At 41.6% G+C, this 18,102-nt stretch overlaps 2 protein-coding genes across 2 annotated transcripts in view; one reads left to right on the top strand and one right to left on the bottom strand.

Moving 5' to 3' along the window:
• Positions 1 to 18,102, bottom strand: part of LOC106653300 — an 86,500-nt gene that overhangs the window by 15,553 nt on the left and 52,845 nt on the right. The window contains exon 4 of the mRNA XM_023457963.1: positions 15,348 to 15,440. Coding sequence (XP_023313731.1) covers positions 15,348 to 15,440 — 93 coding nt within the window. The remainder of the gene's footprint in view (positions 1 to 15,347; positions 15,441 to 18,102) is intronic.
• On the top strand, positions 6,778 to 7,571 carry LOC111693411. Its single transcript, XM_023457970.1, has 2 exons — positions 6,778 to 7,115; positions 7,380 to 7,571. Exons 1-2 carry the CDS (start codon positions 6,794 to 6,796, stop codon positions 7,517 to 7,519), a joined length of 462 nt encoding a protein of 153 aa, XP_023313738.1. The 5' UTR covers positions 6,778 to 6,793; the 3' UTR covers positions 7,520 to 7,571.

Here is an 18,102-nt window from a genome sequence, read left to right as displayed (position 1 = left end):
ACTCATTTTCATCCATCGTGGAATAACATAATCTATATATCACATGGGGGCTACGCGTGTACGCGCGAGTCACGCGGCTTCCAATATAAATACAATATTTTTAGTCCGTCGCATTATTCGCGGCAAAGAAAACTATTGTCCAGGCCGCGTACCATAAAAATGAAAGGAATAAGTCGAGGGGAGAAGGAAGGAGAAACGTGAGCTTTCGCGTATATTCGACGATCCAACGGAAGTTTCGACGGCGAGGCTGCGATGCGGCGATGAGGCTATTTTCATAGAAAATTTTTGCGCTTCCTCGAGCTCGAGTTTTCTTGACTCGCTGCCAAAGATGAGCCAACACGTATATTCCTCTGCCCAACAGTTTCATCCAGCACACAAGTACGAAAATATTTGTTGCTGCTCGTTGCCCTCGCCTACATATACGTGGCACGCTGCTGCTGCGGCTTCCTTCCTTCCTTCCTTCCGTCTCGCGGCAATTCCAAGGCCTTCGACGTTTACATTTGGTGAGGAGCGCAGGCGCTCACGATCGAATGATTCCACGTATACCTCATATATTTATTTTAAAATGAGAATTAAAAATTATCTCGATACACTGAACTGCAGAGAGGCATAGGAGCTAGAGAGTCTGTTTTACCGAGGAAACCATTTACGTTCGAAGGCAAATTCGATATTCTCGTAGTATAATGCGAAACTCATACAGTGCGTACCCATCCACTCTGCACCCCTAGCACCGGAATCTTGAATTATATTTACATTTCAAATAGGCATAAATGAATTTCTAATTTCGAGTGTCTACATTACACAGACCCTGACCTCTCGAGATATACCTTGCCTCGGTGACTTGGGCTTGGATATAAGACGCCACCGACGTTAATGCTGAATTTTCCTTGGCCCTTGTAGCGAAACGTTTCCCAGCTCTTTAGAACATCAACGTTATATCGAATACAATTACGGAACTTTTTCTTAAGGTGATGCCTTGGCCACAATTTTTACCGACCGAGCACAGAAAATGTATACTTTCGTAACTTTTTTTTCAGGCTGATTTTCGAAAAACGGCTCTGTGGAGCCCTCCGTATTGATGCTGTGAACAACTACACCAAATTTCAGCCAATTTCATCGGGTAGTTTTCCCGGAAAACAGGATCAAAATTTTTTATCCTGCAAACATTAGTCCAAAATTTTGATCCTGTTTTCCGGGAAAACTACCCGATGAAATCGGCTGAAATTTGGTGTAGTTGTTTACAGCATCAATACGGAGAGCTCCACAGAGCCGTTTTTCGAAAATCGGTCTAGTAAAAAAGTTATTTCAATATTCATTTTCTGTGCTCGGTCGGTAAAAATTGTGGCCAAGGCATCACCTTAAGCACGAAGAAAATTTTTTAAGCCAAAAATTATAAGTATCATTACGAAATTTTTTAGCGATTGAGTTTTTTTTCTCATTTGAGAGCTGAAAAAAGTTAAACTCGTACTTTCTACAAATTCTAGTTACGCTAGCTGCACTCTTATCTCTCCGCAGAGTTTCGCGGCATGGACGGGGATGAAATAAAATTTCATCAACTACATATACCCATGAAAGTATAAGTAGAAGAATAAAAAAATGAAGCAATTTTGAGCGTTCGTTCGTCTATGCTTGCATCGATGTAGCCACTGTTTGTTGGTTCGCATAACATCGAGCGCGAGTATATCGTGTGATAAGTTCAGCCTTTCTCTGACTCTCGTTGAAAATTGTTTATCTTGGATAGATAGATAGATAGGCGCTCTCGCAAATATCCCACACTACCATTCGTCCGTGTTGTTTTACCGCGGGGATAGACTAAAAGCTCCTGAATGCTCATCTTTTGCTACTTTTACCCAGCCACTGCGCAGCTAATCATCTTTGCTTGTGATGATAATTGAATTAGCTTAGCTTGGGCCTCGGAGAGAGACAAAAAGAGCCGGGAAATTAATAGGATTTTTAATGGAATTCGATCGTACTTGTCGGCGTGACGTGTACTTTTCCGAGCTTCATTCGATATTTATTTATTATAAAAGCAAAAGTTGAGGCAGCTCGGCGTCAACAAAAGAAGTACGCTGCATCACATATATATCAAGAGAGAGAGAGAGAGAGAGAGATAGAGAGAAGGAGAGAAAAGAAAAAGAGAGAGAGAGAAAGTTCTTGTCGCGTGGGCGCTTGAAGCCATCGAGGCCATTTTAAAACTTCTAAACGTACTTTTGCGAGTCGAAAAAAAGTCGAACGAGTATTTGAGCGTTCAACAATATAAGCTCTGGCTGGCTGGCATTGTCGAGGCGTGCGAGCGTGGGCATGCGTGTGCACAGATGCGTAAAACTAGCTTTGCCACTGTACACCGGCGTCGTCGTCGTCGTCGGCAGCGGCGTCTCCTCCCCTGTGCGTCGCGCGCGTCTCGTTTTCGCCAACGAAGAACTAACATTGTTCCTATATAGCGTATAGAAAACGACGTGTGCGCTTGACTCCCTCCCTCCCTCCCACCTACCCCGTCGTACATGTGTGAATGTATGTCGTTGGGAGTATGGGTGTGCGTGTGCACGAATTCGTTCCGGCCTCTACTAGTGCCTTTCCGCGATATATACGAGAGTTCGGGAGCTTGCGCGCGCGGCGGCGTGTGTGTATACGCGCGTGTTCGGCGCGCAGCAAGAGAGACAGCAGCAGCGAGATAGAGACGGAGAAAGAGATGTTGGCATTACTGTTACGCTCGAACGTGTAACTATACACTGCAGTTTACTCAACTAGCGGCAGCTTCGGAAATTAGCTAGATAAATACTCGCAGCAGCTCGGAGCGCGCGAATGTTTGTTACGCTGGAATATTTATTTGCGCTCGTCCTTGTGTGAGAAAATTCATAGTAATGAGCTGCTACTTAGGCAAACTGAATTACAAAAGACTGCATGCGTGCACGCTGGAAACTTTTGGCTAGCCGAGCTGAGCAAACACGGAGTTTTTTTATCGATAAAAGTAGCAAGAGCAACAAACACAACAACCACCCGGTACATGCTGTAAGCACGCGAATGGAAGAACGAGTAAATACAGGCTAGAACAAGTCGAAAGTCGAGCTTGCAACACTGTGTCTCGCGCGAAATTTTAAAGAATTTGAAGCGTTGATGCCTCTAGCGTAGTATCGCGTTAGTACTTCTCGATGTTTCTTATTCTTCTTCTTCTTGTGAGCGATTCACTTGACGAACGCACACGGAAATACACTTGGAACGCCCAAGTTGGTCCAATTAAGAGTACTACGCTCAACTGTTTTCGAGTATTGCGCAGTGCAACGAGGCTGGGTGTACGTTGTTGCTATTGCACACACGCGCACACCCTCTCTCTCTCTCGTCGGATAGTTTGTAGAATGCTTTTATGACTATTTTGCTACTGTCTATTACCCTCTCCTCCCCCCGCGCAGCTCCGACTTCATCTCTCTATTTCTCTCTTTCGCTCTTTCTCGCAATAGAAGTTTGCCAATCCCTGGTGGCTAGTTAGTTCCTGTGGTTTTGCCTTATAGTACCTCTACAATGCACACGTGTATTAAACTTTGAATAGGACATTTCGCACAAAGTTTGAATTATTCTGTATTACTTTATAAAACTGATTAAAATATCTTCGTTATTGTACTTGTTTCATTATGCAGCCTTTATGCACCCGTAAATACTGCTTAAATGCAACACGTATTATCGCAATGACACCTTGGTACATCTAATGATATTTAAATGAAATAAATTATACATTGATTCAACGTGATTATAATTTTGCGCGCAATTAAAACGTCAACTTGGCAAGGAGAAGAAAAGTAATTTAATAAAGATGCACAATACAACTTTAATATATTATGTATACGAGTTACATTTATTACATTTTGCAAAAATCAATATGGCTTCGGCAAAGTCATCGTTTGTCTGGTCGATCCATAACAAACCTTATCAAACTGCCCAAAACTTGTGCTCCCACTAGCATACTTGATGGTTATAACTGCTGCCGCTGCGGCTGCTGGGGTAAGCAAGATAAATCCCTCTTCCCTTGTACGATCGCGTTGGGATACGTTGAAGCGCGCGCGTCTACTGCAACGCACACACATTCATATAGAAGCGGCGAGCAAACAAAAGCTTGCATTATACATATCCGCGCGCGGCTTCGTGCCGAGCACAAAGGGGTGTTTAAGATTAGCATGATTTACTCCAAAGAGTATGAAAAAGTAAAAGTACACGCCAACTCGTTTCGCAAATAGCAGCAGAAGCAGCCTGTACATAGCGTCTCTGACCATGGTGTGCTGCTGCTACACCACTGCGCTACATAATATTTACATCATCGTGCATCACAAAATATATAGAGCTTATTAATTGGACTGTGGTTGTTCTAGTTGCAAGAATCGCGTAGCTGCGCCTCTCTCCCTCTCTCTCTTTCTGCTCTTGGTCAACAATCAAAGTTTACATTAGCTCAGCAAAATAGTTTTCTCTACGAGTCTCGTTCGCTCTCGAGCTTTCGGCCATACAGCAATGTTACGGCGCGTACATAACATCCCGAAAGCGTATGTTTAAGGATTACCACGCGAGGTGGGCGCGCTTTTCACTGTGTGCACTTGGTTTAGAATGTATAACCCATGCGCAATGTACATGCGGGAGCGAGCGCACGCACACTCGGCAGAAATCAACTTCCTTCCTTCCTTCCGGCTTCCTTCCTCTCCTTCTCTTCTCTTCTCTCCTCGCCTCGCCTCTCTTCTAAGCAAGCCGAGCTCGTAGGAGCTCTTCTTTTCGCGTCTCTTGCCCCCCTTCTTACTGTCTGATACTGTACATGTTGTACATGGTCGTCGTCGGGAGAGATATCAGAGCAAGACAAGCCGCTGCCGGGCTGCGCATGAATTTCTAAGGATTCGAGCTAGATTTGGTTTTGCTCGTTCACAGATGAGCGGGACAGAGATTATTCGATACATGTACGTGGCCGGATTTGTCCGGAAAAATTTCTTCTCAAAGCGTTTTATCGCACGTGCGCGCAAGTCGCGATACGTGCTCTACTGCCAACTTACAAATAAGACCGGATTTTTTCATCATACGTATTATACAATTCAAATTCAGCAAAAAATTGAATGTTTCATTGATTATTGCGTGATCAGTTATTAGACCAAGATGGATAGTCAAAACAAATGACATCATTCACAGCGGTATTTTTGCTGAGACCCCAGACGGTACGTATTATTTTACATTGTATTGCACTGCAGTTATATAATATGTTGTATAGGAATTGCACACGTCACTGGATCATGTTTTTGCTAACATGTTCATTACTCTACACACCACTTTTTTGCCTACTCACATTATTGCATTTACAAAATCTGAGTAAAATAACGCGTTTGCATCTCCGAATTTATTTTTAATTAGAGTTTGGCTATTTAAGAGAATTTCGTACACAAAATTTTGAAATTGCTGAGCAAAACTCCAAATAACCCTAGATAATCCAAATTTTTCACTTAATAATTAATTAGATTGTACAATTTTTATTGTAATCTTTCTAGATTCTCTGGAGAATCATTGATTTTTTCAAAAATCCGAAATGTATTCGAGAAATTCTTAAAAATTATATTAATAATTCGAACCTGCATTTCTTCAGAATTTTTTAGACAGATTTATGTATTATTTTTCAAAATAATGGAGAACCAAAAACTATTAATAATTCTGAAAAAAAACATCTGTATACTTTTACCGATTCTAAATACTTTTTTACATATATGTTTTTTTCGTTAAATGGTTAGAGCACCCGGAAAAAAAATTAAAATTTTTTATAATCAACTGGCTAACTTTCATGAGATATTGAAGCAATTTAAGAAAGGGAAGAGTGAAAAAAATTTTAAATAAACTATAAGAGACACAGATAATACAGATAACACTACACTGTATGTACAAAATAAATTGAGCACAAATCGTAATAATTTTTACAGATAGTTTATTACAATTTTAGATTTGTTTAAAAATTCATGATTTAATTTACAAATATTTTTCGTCACTTGAAAATAATTCACTGTACTTTTGAAAAGAACATGTATCTACCATTTTTACTGTAGCTACAAACTCTGCTCTGTTGAAATGATAAAATGCAACTGATAATATGCCGTAAGCTCATCAAGATTAATATGTGACCCCCTCCTGCCTTTATTATGTAGAAGAAATATGAAGGAGAAGTGAGACATGTGACTCCTCATGATGTCTTGACACGAGGGAGAAGTAAATATCGCATGTGTTGTGAAGGATTGCAAGAAAGGTGTCGATGACATGTGTTTACATTGCAAGATGATACACGATACAGCATAACTCATTACGAGAGCATAAATTATGCTCTGTTAATGCTCATGTACTTATTTCATTTAAATGCCCACATACTTTTATAATTTGAATAGCCTTATCGAATTTAAACGTTTCCTTTTGAAATTATCGGTTTCTTCGAATAGTGAGTAAATTTAATTGTCCCGATAAAATATCCGCTCAAAATAGACGGTGCATATTATTTATTGAATAATTACATAGGTATAATAGTTATTAGTGACTTTAACGACAATGTTTACAGTTATGAAAAGAAATACATGCACAAGTAAAGAAATATGCGACGTATGTAAAACAAAAGTTTGAACGCGGCATTTTGTTTGTAAAAACATTCTCTCACAGTAAAAAGGAGAGAAAGAGTTTTCTGATGATTTGGCCTTTTTAGCACAGCAGCAAAATTTATCATTTGTACCAATGTCAAATGTAAGTCTACGATTTAGTCTTTCTCTGAGCTTCAAGACGTGCAGATCGTTGGAAAGAAAGAATGGAGCTAGAGAAAAAATCATTTTACGTAAACGTGATAGCGCGAGCCTTTTTATCGGCTCGGCGTTTAGAGCCAGGAATACGCAAATTCGCGAAGTTATTTGATCGGCATTGGCTACAGTTAACCACGCGTAATATGTTGTTTCGAAAATTTCGTTTTTTAATATTAAAACTCAGTGCTCCTACAATTAAAGTGCTATACGTAAAAGGTTATTTAAAAAATCATAAGCTTCTAATGATTGCTGGTGAGGTGATAGTACAGCACAAAATGAATAAAAATCACTTGCTTGATGATATTATCTTGCAGTTTAATGCCTATAAGGGTGAGTAACTTTTATGCTACAAACATGCACGTTAATTCTTAAATTATAGATTATTTTTAGATTTGAAATAAAAAAATTAATAGATGCTTAAAAATTTTCTTGTCAATTTCCAAATTTCTTCTTTTAGTTAAACTTTGTTTATAAATTTTGAGAAAATTATAAATTTATTCAATTTTCAAATAATTTGCAATATTTTCATGTTTTTCTAAAATTTATAAAAGTTTCATGCTCAAAGCTACTTTGTTAATTTTATTTATATTTAAGCGCTTCAAGAAATGTACGATGATGTCGAAGGGGATCAATTTATTTTAAATGTTAACCTCGATGAACTATCAGCATCTACAAATGGCTCGGCAGCAAATTGCAATGATAATTTAAATGACTCAGGAAAATTCGATGAATGAAAGAAAAATATTGAAACAAAAAATTAATCGAAGTACTTCTGAATTATATTCCTTAAATGAAATAATTGCCTTATCGTACATATCACGAATATTTAGTGTATTGTTCAGACAATTATAAAGTTTTGTAGAATTATTATGAAGATTATTGATAAATAAAAATTTATTTATTTTTAGAATATCTCAACTCTTATTATTCATCATACCTTATCTTAATATAAATTTTATAAATTTAAAAAACATACACTTATAAGCATATTCATTCTCTTGTTTCAACATGTTTTAAAAGAGTTCAAGTAACCGAGTATTAGAAAAAAATGTGCCGAGTGGAGTAGTATCATGATATTTATGGTAATAAAATTATACAGTAAAAAGTTTTAAACAATTTATTATTTATTTATAAATAATTNAATATAGTTATGTTGTATCAACATAAAAACTGCAGATGAGTCCTAGTACCTAGTACCTAAAGTACCTAGATTAGGAGAGTAATAACATTATCTGAACTTTTTCCAAAGTTTTATGCGCTATTACGTTCTTATAGATTGACCTTTAAAATCAAGCTTGTAAAAGTAATTGATCGAGTTGATAAATAAAGGCAGAATAAAGTTGGCCTGTGCTTTATCTTTGTCAGTAGTGACAAAATCGGTGTAAAGCTACGATGGGCACGTAACAAGCGCCAAAGCCTGTTACAGGCTGCTTGACTGACTGCGTGCCATTAACACACAGCTGTGCGTGCGAATTCGCCAGCAACAACAAAAAAAAGTAGGTAAAATGGCTTTCTATGCAGACGCACGCAGTGGTAGCAGCTACGATCGTATATGATCGTGTTAAAGCAGTCGAAGAACAATGGCTCGTGCCGCCGACGCCGCCGCCACTCGCGTTCCAAAGTCCATAAATTCACGGGACTGTAAAATATCTGTGGCAGTCTCGTAAATTACACATTCAACGCACGAAAAGCTGCTAGCTGCCTGTAGTGGCTCGCGCCTCGCTGATCAAAAAACCACCAGCGAAGCACAATCAAGTATATAATCCCCGGGTAAACTTGTCGCCAGTAGTAAAACTAGGGCCAAGTGTCCGATAGTACTTTTTCCCCGTTTGTTTTTTACATCGGTCAATGCCTGCAGACATCAGCGCAAGACAAAAAGTTTAATAATACGATGGAAGTATTTAATCTGTCACTCAAGAGCACTGCAAGCTTAAAAATCGACGAAAACTCAAAATGATACTCTTTTTAATACTCTTTTGCATGTCATATGACTGCAAAACACACGGAATAGTTAATTGATCAAGTTGCACCCGTGCGCGCATATCGGCGAATCCGATCGAAATGTACTATGGTAAATTATTTGACTTTGTATATGAGAGCTCGAACTCGAACTGCAGCTCGTATTCAGCACAGATTCACAACCGTTAATCACCCTAATGAATGCTTTTGTGTACTGAGCTTGTGGTGCCAATGCGACTGTATGAATAGTATAACATCTCACTAAGAGCCAATCGCATCTTTCTCTTTTTTTTTCTATATTTTAATGCGATCAATTGAAAATGTAATAAACATACAATGAACATAAAAAATGGAGACATTTATTTGCTGGAAAACATGTATCTGCGAACTGTTGTAACAGTTGACACAAGCAACGTATTGTGTTTCAAATTTTCTGTCGCTTTTATGCTTTTCATACTATGCAGGAAGAGAAATTCAAGGTGTGCGAGTTGGAGCAAGGGCGACAATTTTTCCCCGTGCACTGCGCGATATCATAAAAGGGGAGAAAAAAAAGTATTTGCCGTCGTAAAATTTAATTTGAAAATTGTCACAATGTGCGAGTTATAAACGTCTTATCCTGGGCACGTATCTGTCGAGGTCCATTAAGTCGAATTAAATGCCCGAGGTCTGTACAACATAAAAGAGGTGAAAGAGAGGCAGCAGCCAGAGGGAGGAGGGTCGGAAATAGATAAAGGACGCCGACCGCAATCCGGTCACACGAACGCTCGCTTTCACGCGCGTTTCAGTTGCACAGCAGCCGCATGGGTGCAGATGATGTCCACTGCGCGAACAACAACACTACGCGACATCAAGTCCTCTGTTTTATTCGTCCGTTATGATACGAATTCGTTCAAAATGATATTTCGTGTTATTATTTCCCGTGCGTTTGAGAATTAATCCTTGAATTTATATTACGATTTTTTGCCTGCGCTTATCGCAATTTTACCCACCCCTTCCCATTGATGTCTCGAACGAAATGAGAAATTAATAGAGCCCTGACAAATAATTATAAATTTAAATGTACATTCAAGGTGCGCGTTTCAAGTCCCTTGAGAGTGATCCGATGATTGCTTCGACGTTATCTGCTCGATAAGTTTTTTTTTCGTTCGCAAGTTCATACGCATCTCATTTTCTACGTTTTCGACATTGATGTTTTCCGTCGCGTATGGATTTGTGCATGTATTTCCCGCTTGCAATTTACCAAAGTGCTTGACTGAGAAATGCATTTTTCCAATATAATCGCATTAATAGAAAATTGAATATTTTTACGGTTTATTGCAGTTCACTTTTCTGGTGGCTTTAAATATTCGACGGTGCTTCAATCATATGAGCTACGACGACGTACCTGTATACGCAATGTTGCAGTTTTTTGCATTAAGCCGGGCACGTAGAGATTTTCCTATGCATACATGAACGTGATTTCAAAGGCTCTCCACTTTCGATTGAATTTAAATTTTTTTTAATTTTTCGATAGCAAGTGCGGTACACATGCTTTTACATCGATTTTTTTCGCATCGACAACGTACTCGTTTAATTATTTTTTTTTCCCCCCTTTTTCAATTCCGAAACTTGTAGCGCGGACGTCGTTTAGGGCACGAGAGAAAATATGTAAATACACATATTCGCCAAAATCGGATAAAAGACTGCAGCGAAATCTTCCTTTTATCCATATTCTGCCATAATACTCTGCATTATCTGCCGCAAACATCTCTCTCGGGCGCACGGGCCGTTGGCTTCATCTATTCGAGCATGCTAAACTGTCCCTTTCCAGCGTAAGAAAAAGTGTCCCCAAGAGAGGAAAAAGAATAGAGAGTCAAGTCTTTTCTTTTCTCTTTGCCTAAATCCCAGGCATATTCTCAAAAAATGAGCGCGCGAGGCCAGCGCGCCGACCACACACATGCACACACTCACACGCACGTGATATATCCAGCGCACACCATGGCAAGGATAATCCAACGAAAACTCACGTCACGTACTTATGCGCGTATGTATATGCAAGCGTTCATACGTATTTTCTCTCGATGTTAGATTTTATGGTAATGCACGGAGCAGCGGCGACGTGCGATGACAGCTTTTACCGAATTTTCTACCCTATATACGTATGTATTTGCACTGGAACGAATTCAGGAAAAGCGTACTTCGCGACGCGATCCAATGTGACTGTGTGTGTGTGCGCGTGTGTCTAATATTTCTCGTTCTTAACTGAAACTATAGCATCAGTAATTTATGACGGGTATTCTCACCATTTGCGCTCACTTGATACTCGCGCAGCTTGAAACGGCGAATGTATTAACATACTGCGTATTAATACGCCCATCGCGTTCGCGTACCTTTTCCATCCGCGCAATTAAATTTAAAATATCCTTGATAATGGCCATTTAAATGAATTATATTGCGTGCGCGCGTATAATGTCTCGGCTCCCTTATATACTCTACACAAGCGCCGACTCTAATTTCATTAGGTCTTTGGAAAAAGCACGAATTTTCATATACTTTTGTGCTCTGTGAATGAGGTACATTATACACGTACAAGGGAGTTGATAAAACTTTGAAGAATTCGATAAGCGTCTTAGAGTGTAGAGGCGTCCTTCTCTCTCTCTTTCTCTCTCCCCGAGGCATTCAAGTGGCAATTGCCGAGCTGCTCAGTTCGCACTGTCGAAGATAACGGGCGAGCTGCGCAATCTACCGACTATACTGCTCTCGACTGCAACACCCTCGCACCCATAGCCAGCCTGCACCGTCGTCTTCTCAAAAGAGGAAACAAAGGCATATACACATCTTTTTAATTCGTCCGAGTTCCTTCGCCGAGCGAGGCCGTTGCCGTTCTGCTGCTTTTCTTTTTTCATTACCCTAAAGGCAGAAGCAATTATACGCCTCGCCGTGTAAGGGCGGGGGGTCCATTTTCTATCCAAGAGAGTCCAATTGGGCCATTCGGGCTAATTTTGCAGCACTACTACTAGCCACTCGGATAATGTCTAGAGATAAAGACAGCTCGAGGCTAGGAATATCATAGCAATTATTTAATTGCCATAGCGAGCCCGAATCCTAAATTGCGCTTCAAGTACCTTGGCGTATATTTTCCTTCCCATTGCCGCGCGCGCGCGCGTACCTACCTCTACGACGAATATTGAGATTAAACGCGCGACTGCGCAGAGACGGTATCATCGTGATGAAGAGCCGAGTCATTTTTTTCCGAGCCATATTCTGCATCTCCCGAAAGCGCATAAAAGGACGATAGATCGTCGTCGCCCGAACCACGTACACCTTGACGTATGAGGCGGAATTTTCTAAATGGTTTTTTAAGATCATGATGGGTGAAAAGTGCCTCGACGAATGAAAATTCTGATATTATCGATAAGCTACCGAGTCAGCAGCGCGAGATACAGGCAATATAGCTTTTGTCACATGATACGCGATACGATGCCACTCGCAGAAGTACACGTTGCGCTGAGTATACGTTGCAGCGATTCGATCAGTAAAATGTCCGACCGTACAGCGATTTTAACTACTGCAAATAGCGAATGCATTTCATGTACTGCGGCATCGACTGTTGGCTGCAATTATTATAAATCTCAATGTAATCGGATATTCTTGTAACTCTCAATCCTCGTGTTTTGATTTTTATTAATTAAAGATGAAAAAATTCAGGTTATTTTGCGCTTAGAGGCGTACGATGCGCGGACTCAGTTCATCGCCAAGATACAAATTATTGCGTCCTCGCACAATGGTTGTGAAGAAATTTTTTGTGCATACTTGAATGCTCTCTCAAGCTCGTAATGCAGAAAAAAGCCGCGGCAATTTTTCACTCCATTGAATGAATAACCGAATTTCATGTCAAAGGCTAAAAAACGAACCCACACACAATCTGCTCGATCGAGAGAGAAGTGAGAGAGAGCTGCCGACAAAAAAATTTGATGAAAAAACTTGCCTGATCAAAGTAAACTCTCCTTCGCTCTCGGTACACACTTGGGGCACGAGGAAATGCACTGCACGCTCGCAGGCGGAAGCAGTTTACCAGTAGCGAGTTTAGGCTTTGACAGTTTGGTTACTGGAATTAATTGCTGTGTAACGTAACGATATTTACGGTATCGAGTGCGCAAGCGAGCTACTCGGTGCATCGATTAGATACTCCGGAACAATAGTTATGCACACAGAAACTCTGCGGTAGAAATCGATTAGTTATTTGCCATGCACCATTACAATAATTGAAATCTATCTCTCGCGCGGTAAATAAGTAATAGTTATCTTAATTTTGCGAGTTGAAGCGCGCAATAAAAAGAGACAAAATGTTTGACGAAAAAGCAAATAACCGTGAGCGTATCGATATACGATCGAAAAGTGCGTGGGGTTGGTGACCCCGCTCGTACGCAGCCCTCGCAACATTGGAAAAAATAAATTTTCATACATTACGAAATATGGAAATGGCGTAGCCGGCGAGTATACAGCGCGCCCCTTTGGCTGCAAACACATGCGTAAACGCCAGTGCACGCGCGAGAGGGAAGACTCTCTGCAGCGATAACAACGATAACGACACTGCGTATACGTGCTCGCGAATACGTTTTAATATCGACGACGAGTGGCTCAGACGGATTAAATATCCGCTCTCTGTGCCGTTGATGTGGTAACACGGCAATATAATTGCGCATAATCATATCAAAGCAGCGAATGAAAACAGATTATACGATTGTAAATATCTATCGAATAATACAAGCTTAGGCTAAAGATTAAAACTATTGAAAGAAACCTTTTCAATTGATGAAACGACAAGATTGGCGTAAATAGATATACATCGATACCACTCGAGTCGCTTGCTAAGCTCCTGCAGCCCGAGATATTTCTGTGTGTTATTTCGACCAAAGAAAGCAGAATTATCCAGTCAACCAGCCACTCTAGCTTTGCCACTTTGAAAGAAGCCAAGCCGCATTAATCTTTGCGCGTGGCGCACGATGTGGAAAATTTTACGCCGGAAATTAAAGCGGATCGTTTTTCTTCTCTCTGTCTATAGCCTTTATTATTATCAAGGCCAAAAAGGCGCGAGGCACCGCGTCGACGGCGTCTCGAGCAGCGAATCTTATTTTGTAATTGAGTTTAAATTTCTCGACGCGCCGACTTCCGACTTTTTCGAACTTCATCCCATTTCGCGAACGTCGCCGCAGGTATACATGTAACTTTGCAAGACTCGCAGGCTTTGAGAGGTACCAAGGTAGACATCAAGCAGTGGTGTATAGTGGTGGTGCAGAAGCGAGCGCGTACCCGAGAAGGGATAGCCGTCCAGCAGGCTTTGAGGTCTTGCGGGCTGTTGACTGCAAACCTCGTCATGAAGCGCGCCTTGATGCGCCCGCAGAGAGCGAGGAGAGAAAAAAGCTCGAGTAAAAGAGGCAGTAGCGTACGCGCTATATACCCTTCGGACTCGCTGACTGTAGTTAGGGAAGGGAATGACTTTTTTTCGTCAACTCGCGATCTTTACTTTGCCATCAATTTTCTTGATGAAATCTTCCCATCGCCAATTCTAATGCGAGCGCGTTTCGTTCGAACGTCGAAAAACAAAAATATATTCAATCGCAAATATAATTGAAACAAGCTTCCAACAGATGTATATTGAAAAATCCCCCGACTGCGATTCAATTATTTCTCGTAGAGAAAAACTTGGTAAATTTTTCAGAGCGAAGCGTGCACGACGATACGTAATATATATCGATCACATCGTCGCACAAGCCGCACTCGGGGAAAACCTACTCTCAAATTCTACATTCTAGCTGAGACGTGCCAGGGTAATCGCACAAGTAGGCAGCAGAAAGAAAGGCAAGTACGCACGCGATAGTGACACGTTTTGGTCTAGGAAAATTCACTCTCATTTCTCTCTCTCTCTCTCTCTCTCGTGCTGCAAGCTTACAATCGTCAAGGGCTTCCCCCATCGCGATTACGTACACATACATGTGTGCCCTATAACACGTAGGTGTCTGTATATGAGAGCTATATATACACGCGTGAGATCCACATGGAGGTCGCCGACCCGAATCCAATACCTCATCTCGTTAGCACATCTTAGCTCGGCTGCGTGTGCACAACTACGGTTATATGGCACACACGAGCTCGCACGTAGCTATACACTCTCACTCGCGCAAACTGCAAAGAGTCGTCGTCGTCGTCGTCGAGCAGCTCGAACACGCGACTGGCTCGTGTCGCTTATATTGGCTTTGGGAAGGCTTCCTACACTACATCGTTGTCGCAGCCTGCACGACTGCAGTCGTTCTCTTTGCCTCCTTATCTGACAGCGACGACGACGACGACGACGACGAACGAACGCGAGGCACAGCCACCAGCGTCGCCAAACGCTGACACGTAGACACATCGCCCACCCGCGCAAAACTCATTTTGCTCTGTCGAGCACGCCCGGATATTATTATACACCCGCTACTTTATAAAGAGATTGAAAATTTCTCACTCGCTCGTCGCGCTCGCTCGTTGCTTTATTTCGCGAGGTGGGTCGCGGGTGATTCGATAAAGAAAAAAAGAGCGGGGAGCTATCTGAAAATAAATTACACTGAGTGGCGGTGTACGTACCAACATCTTGGGAGCCTCCCCAAGTACCCAGTTGGGCCTGTCTGCCGATCTTCGTTAATGCATCGACGTAGGCTTTCGAAGCTGCCGCTGCGCCTGTAACAAAAAACACACACACACAACGCACATGAACAAATTTGTAAGGCTTTGAAAATTATAAAGTATAAAACTGCTATAAAAAAGTTTTTCGACTGCGAACGCAGAGTAGGTCACGAGAGTATGCGGCACGATAGTTGCAAGCGCATTGCGATAAAAACCCACATCTACGAGATATATCGAAGCATGGCAATGGCAAAACGGTCAATCGATGACGCCATTGGCATCGAGCTAGCAGCCGCAGTAGATGGGTTACGTTTAAAGTTTGGCGAATCTTATTGACACAAATGGAGCAGATATGTCCTGCGTAAGACGCGATCCGATACCGCATTGCAGTCGATAACGCATAATTTTATCGAGCTAACAGTCTAAGAGATAGAGAGAAAGAAAAACAGCCCCAATATTGTTGAGCTCAGATATGAACGAGTTCGAGCATAAATCGGATCGATTTACTTCTTTTGGCAACTATACTCACCTCAAAAATATTAAACGAGAAAAGATATTATTTTTTCTGAGTCTGAAATGTGTGTCGCATTTATGGGAACTCGTTTCTCTTATTCCAATATACGCGTTAAAGTATCAATTTGCGCAGGGGGTAGTTTGCGTATTGTCGCAGTAAGCTGCACCATTTCGGTAGCGCTATACACGGAATCACTGCGCCCAGAAGTAATGTATGCAGCAGCAGCACTAGCCGAGTAATTTGATAAATAGTAGTTTTCACTTTGAGTTCGCGCCAGAGCGCACGGGGTCAGGGGGAGGTGGAAAATAAAATACTTGCGTAAACGCTCTCCAAAAGACTTTGTAACCTTTCGCTTCCAAATCTACAAACATTCCATGACAAGCAGCGGCGCGAAAAGTTCTGCAGAGTAGAAAAAGCACACACACATCTATTTTGAGGCAGGCGGAGAAGAATATAGAGCGAGCTAGGAACTGGCAAGGCGAAACAAAAAAAACAGAGAGAGAGAGAGAAAAGTAAGTAGTAGAAGTATAGCGTAGCATCTCGACCCATTTATTTTAGTAGGGTGGAAATCGCCTCCACGCGAATACGCGACTGCGCGCGCGAGACTATATACGAGACAAAAAGCGAGCATTAAAGCGAATACTCCCTTGGAATATCAATGTTAAGTGGCTCGAAAGACAGAGAACATTCCCGTCCTCTTTTCGGGGATAGACGTTATTCTCTTGGCATGTGCCGCGCTTGTAGCAGAAAGGAGGAGAGGGAGAAACTTTATCTCGTTATCCCGATATTTTCGCGAGCCTGTCAGAGACTCACTTAAAGAGCTCGTGCTCTGCATGTCGATCTCACGGAGCTCTCTCTCTCTCTCTCTCTCTCTCTCTCGCTCGAGATGGCATACAGTCTATGTACCTGGGTTCGCACGCGTCGCGTCTTTCAGTGTTTTATTACCAGCACTTTGAGATAAATCAGTGCTAAGTTTTATGTCGCGCCATCGAATCATCGTAATAATATGTAAAACAAGCCTGGCAAGTTTGGAAAAAGCTCTTACGTCGGCGTTGGACCGTGAAGCCCGAGCAGCTTTTACGATCGGTACATAGAGCTCCCTGAACGATGCTTGGGTACAGCTTTTAAATACTCGATCCCGAAACGAGTGGTATGCAATATTAAAGCTACTTCATTTCGCATGACGAACGAGAAATAATACAATTTTCACGAATAAGTTTCAAGTAATGCTTATCAATGAGCGTTGTAACAACTGAATGATAAACGACATTTGAATGCCGAAATATTTGTAAAACTTTACAAAGAGCCGAAAGAGTATTTAAATTTGATTCAGTTTGTAAGTATCCAGGGTACGATCAGCTCGAGTTATTTGAAAATGTTCAATGAGTTTCAACGCGAGTACTTATATTCTGTGATTGCTGCTTCATTGCATTTCATAATTATCCTATAAACGTTTGGGAATCGCATAAAAATTCAATCAAAACTTTTACCGAGATACGAATACCTAGTTAATTAAATTAATTACCGAAAATCAAGCACAAAAAATAAGAATGAAAGGGCACATATGACTTTTACCAATTTAATAACGGAAAACAATTAGTATCAGTTGGAAAGGTGCAGCACGCGATGCGCACAAAGGTCGCCGCGTCTGCGTCACGAAATTCGAGCATCGATAGCACGCACTCAGACCATACGGAGGCGTGTGCTCGTGCTGAAACCGAAAATCAGAAGGTTTATTACAGCCTCTCGTTGAGTTTAAACGTTTGGCTGCGCATATAACCACTGGCAACAGCCCTTATGCGCGGTCCCCTATAATAATAACCCTTATACGCGATCACAGGCTTACATCTGCTGCTAGTGTTGCTACGCGATGCTTCAAGTTCGCTGGTGTACGTGTGTGCGCGCGCCCGCGCTGCGCAGTGTATATATATCCAGAAACAGATGTTACCCCACAGAGCGAGTTTTCTCTCCCCTTTTTCCTCGAGGGAGCTCTGCTGGGAGTAGTGCGTCTTCGATTTTCGACGCGCACCGAGGGTACATTGAAATTCGCGCGAGAGAGGAAGCTTCACGCCTCGATTGAGCTCTATCGCTACTACGAGATCGCGTTTTCCTCCTCCTCATCCTCCTCTCCTGCCGCTCCCTCGCACTCATCTACAATGTATGTCTATGCGCGAGTTTTGCACCCCTTGTGCGCGTTTACTC

This window comes from Trichogramma pretiosum, unplaced genomic scaffold (genome assembly GCF_000599845.2).
Source record: "Trichogramma pretiosum strain Unisexual culture from Peru unplaced genomic scaffold, Tpre_2.0 scaffold93, whole genome shotgun sequence".
In the NCBI taxonomy this organism is placed as follows: Eukaryota; Metazoa; Arthropoda; class Insecta; order Hymenoptera; family Trichogrammatidae; genus Trichogramma; species Trichogramma pretiosum.
Note: the sequence above shows the minus strand (reverse complement) of the source record. Positions and strands in the feature narration are given on the sequence as shown.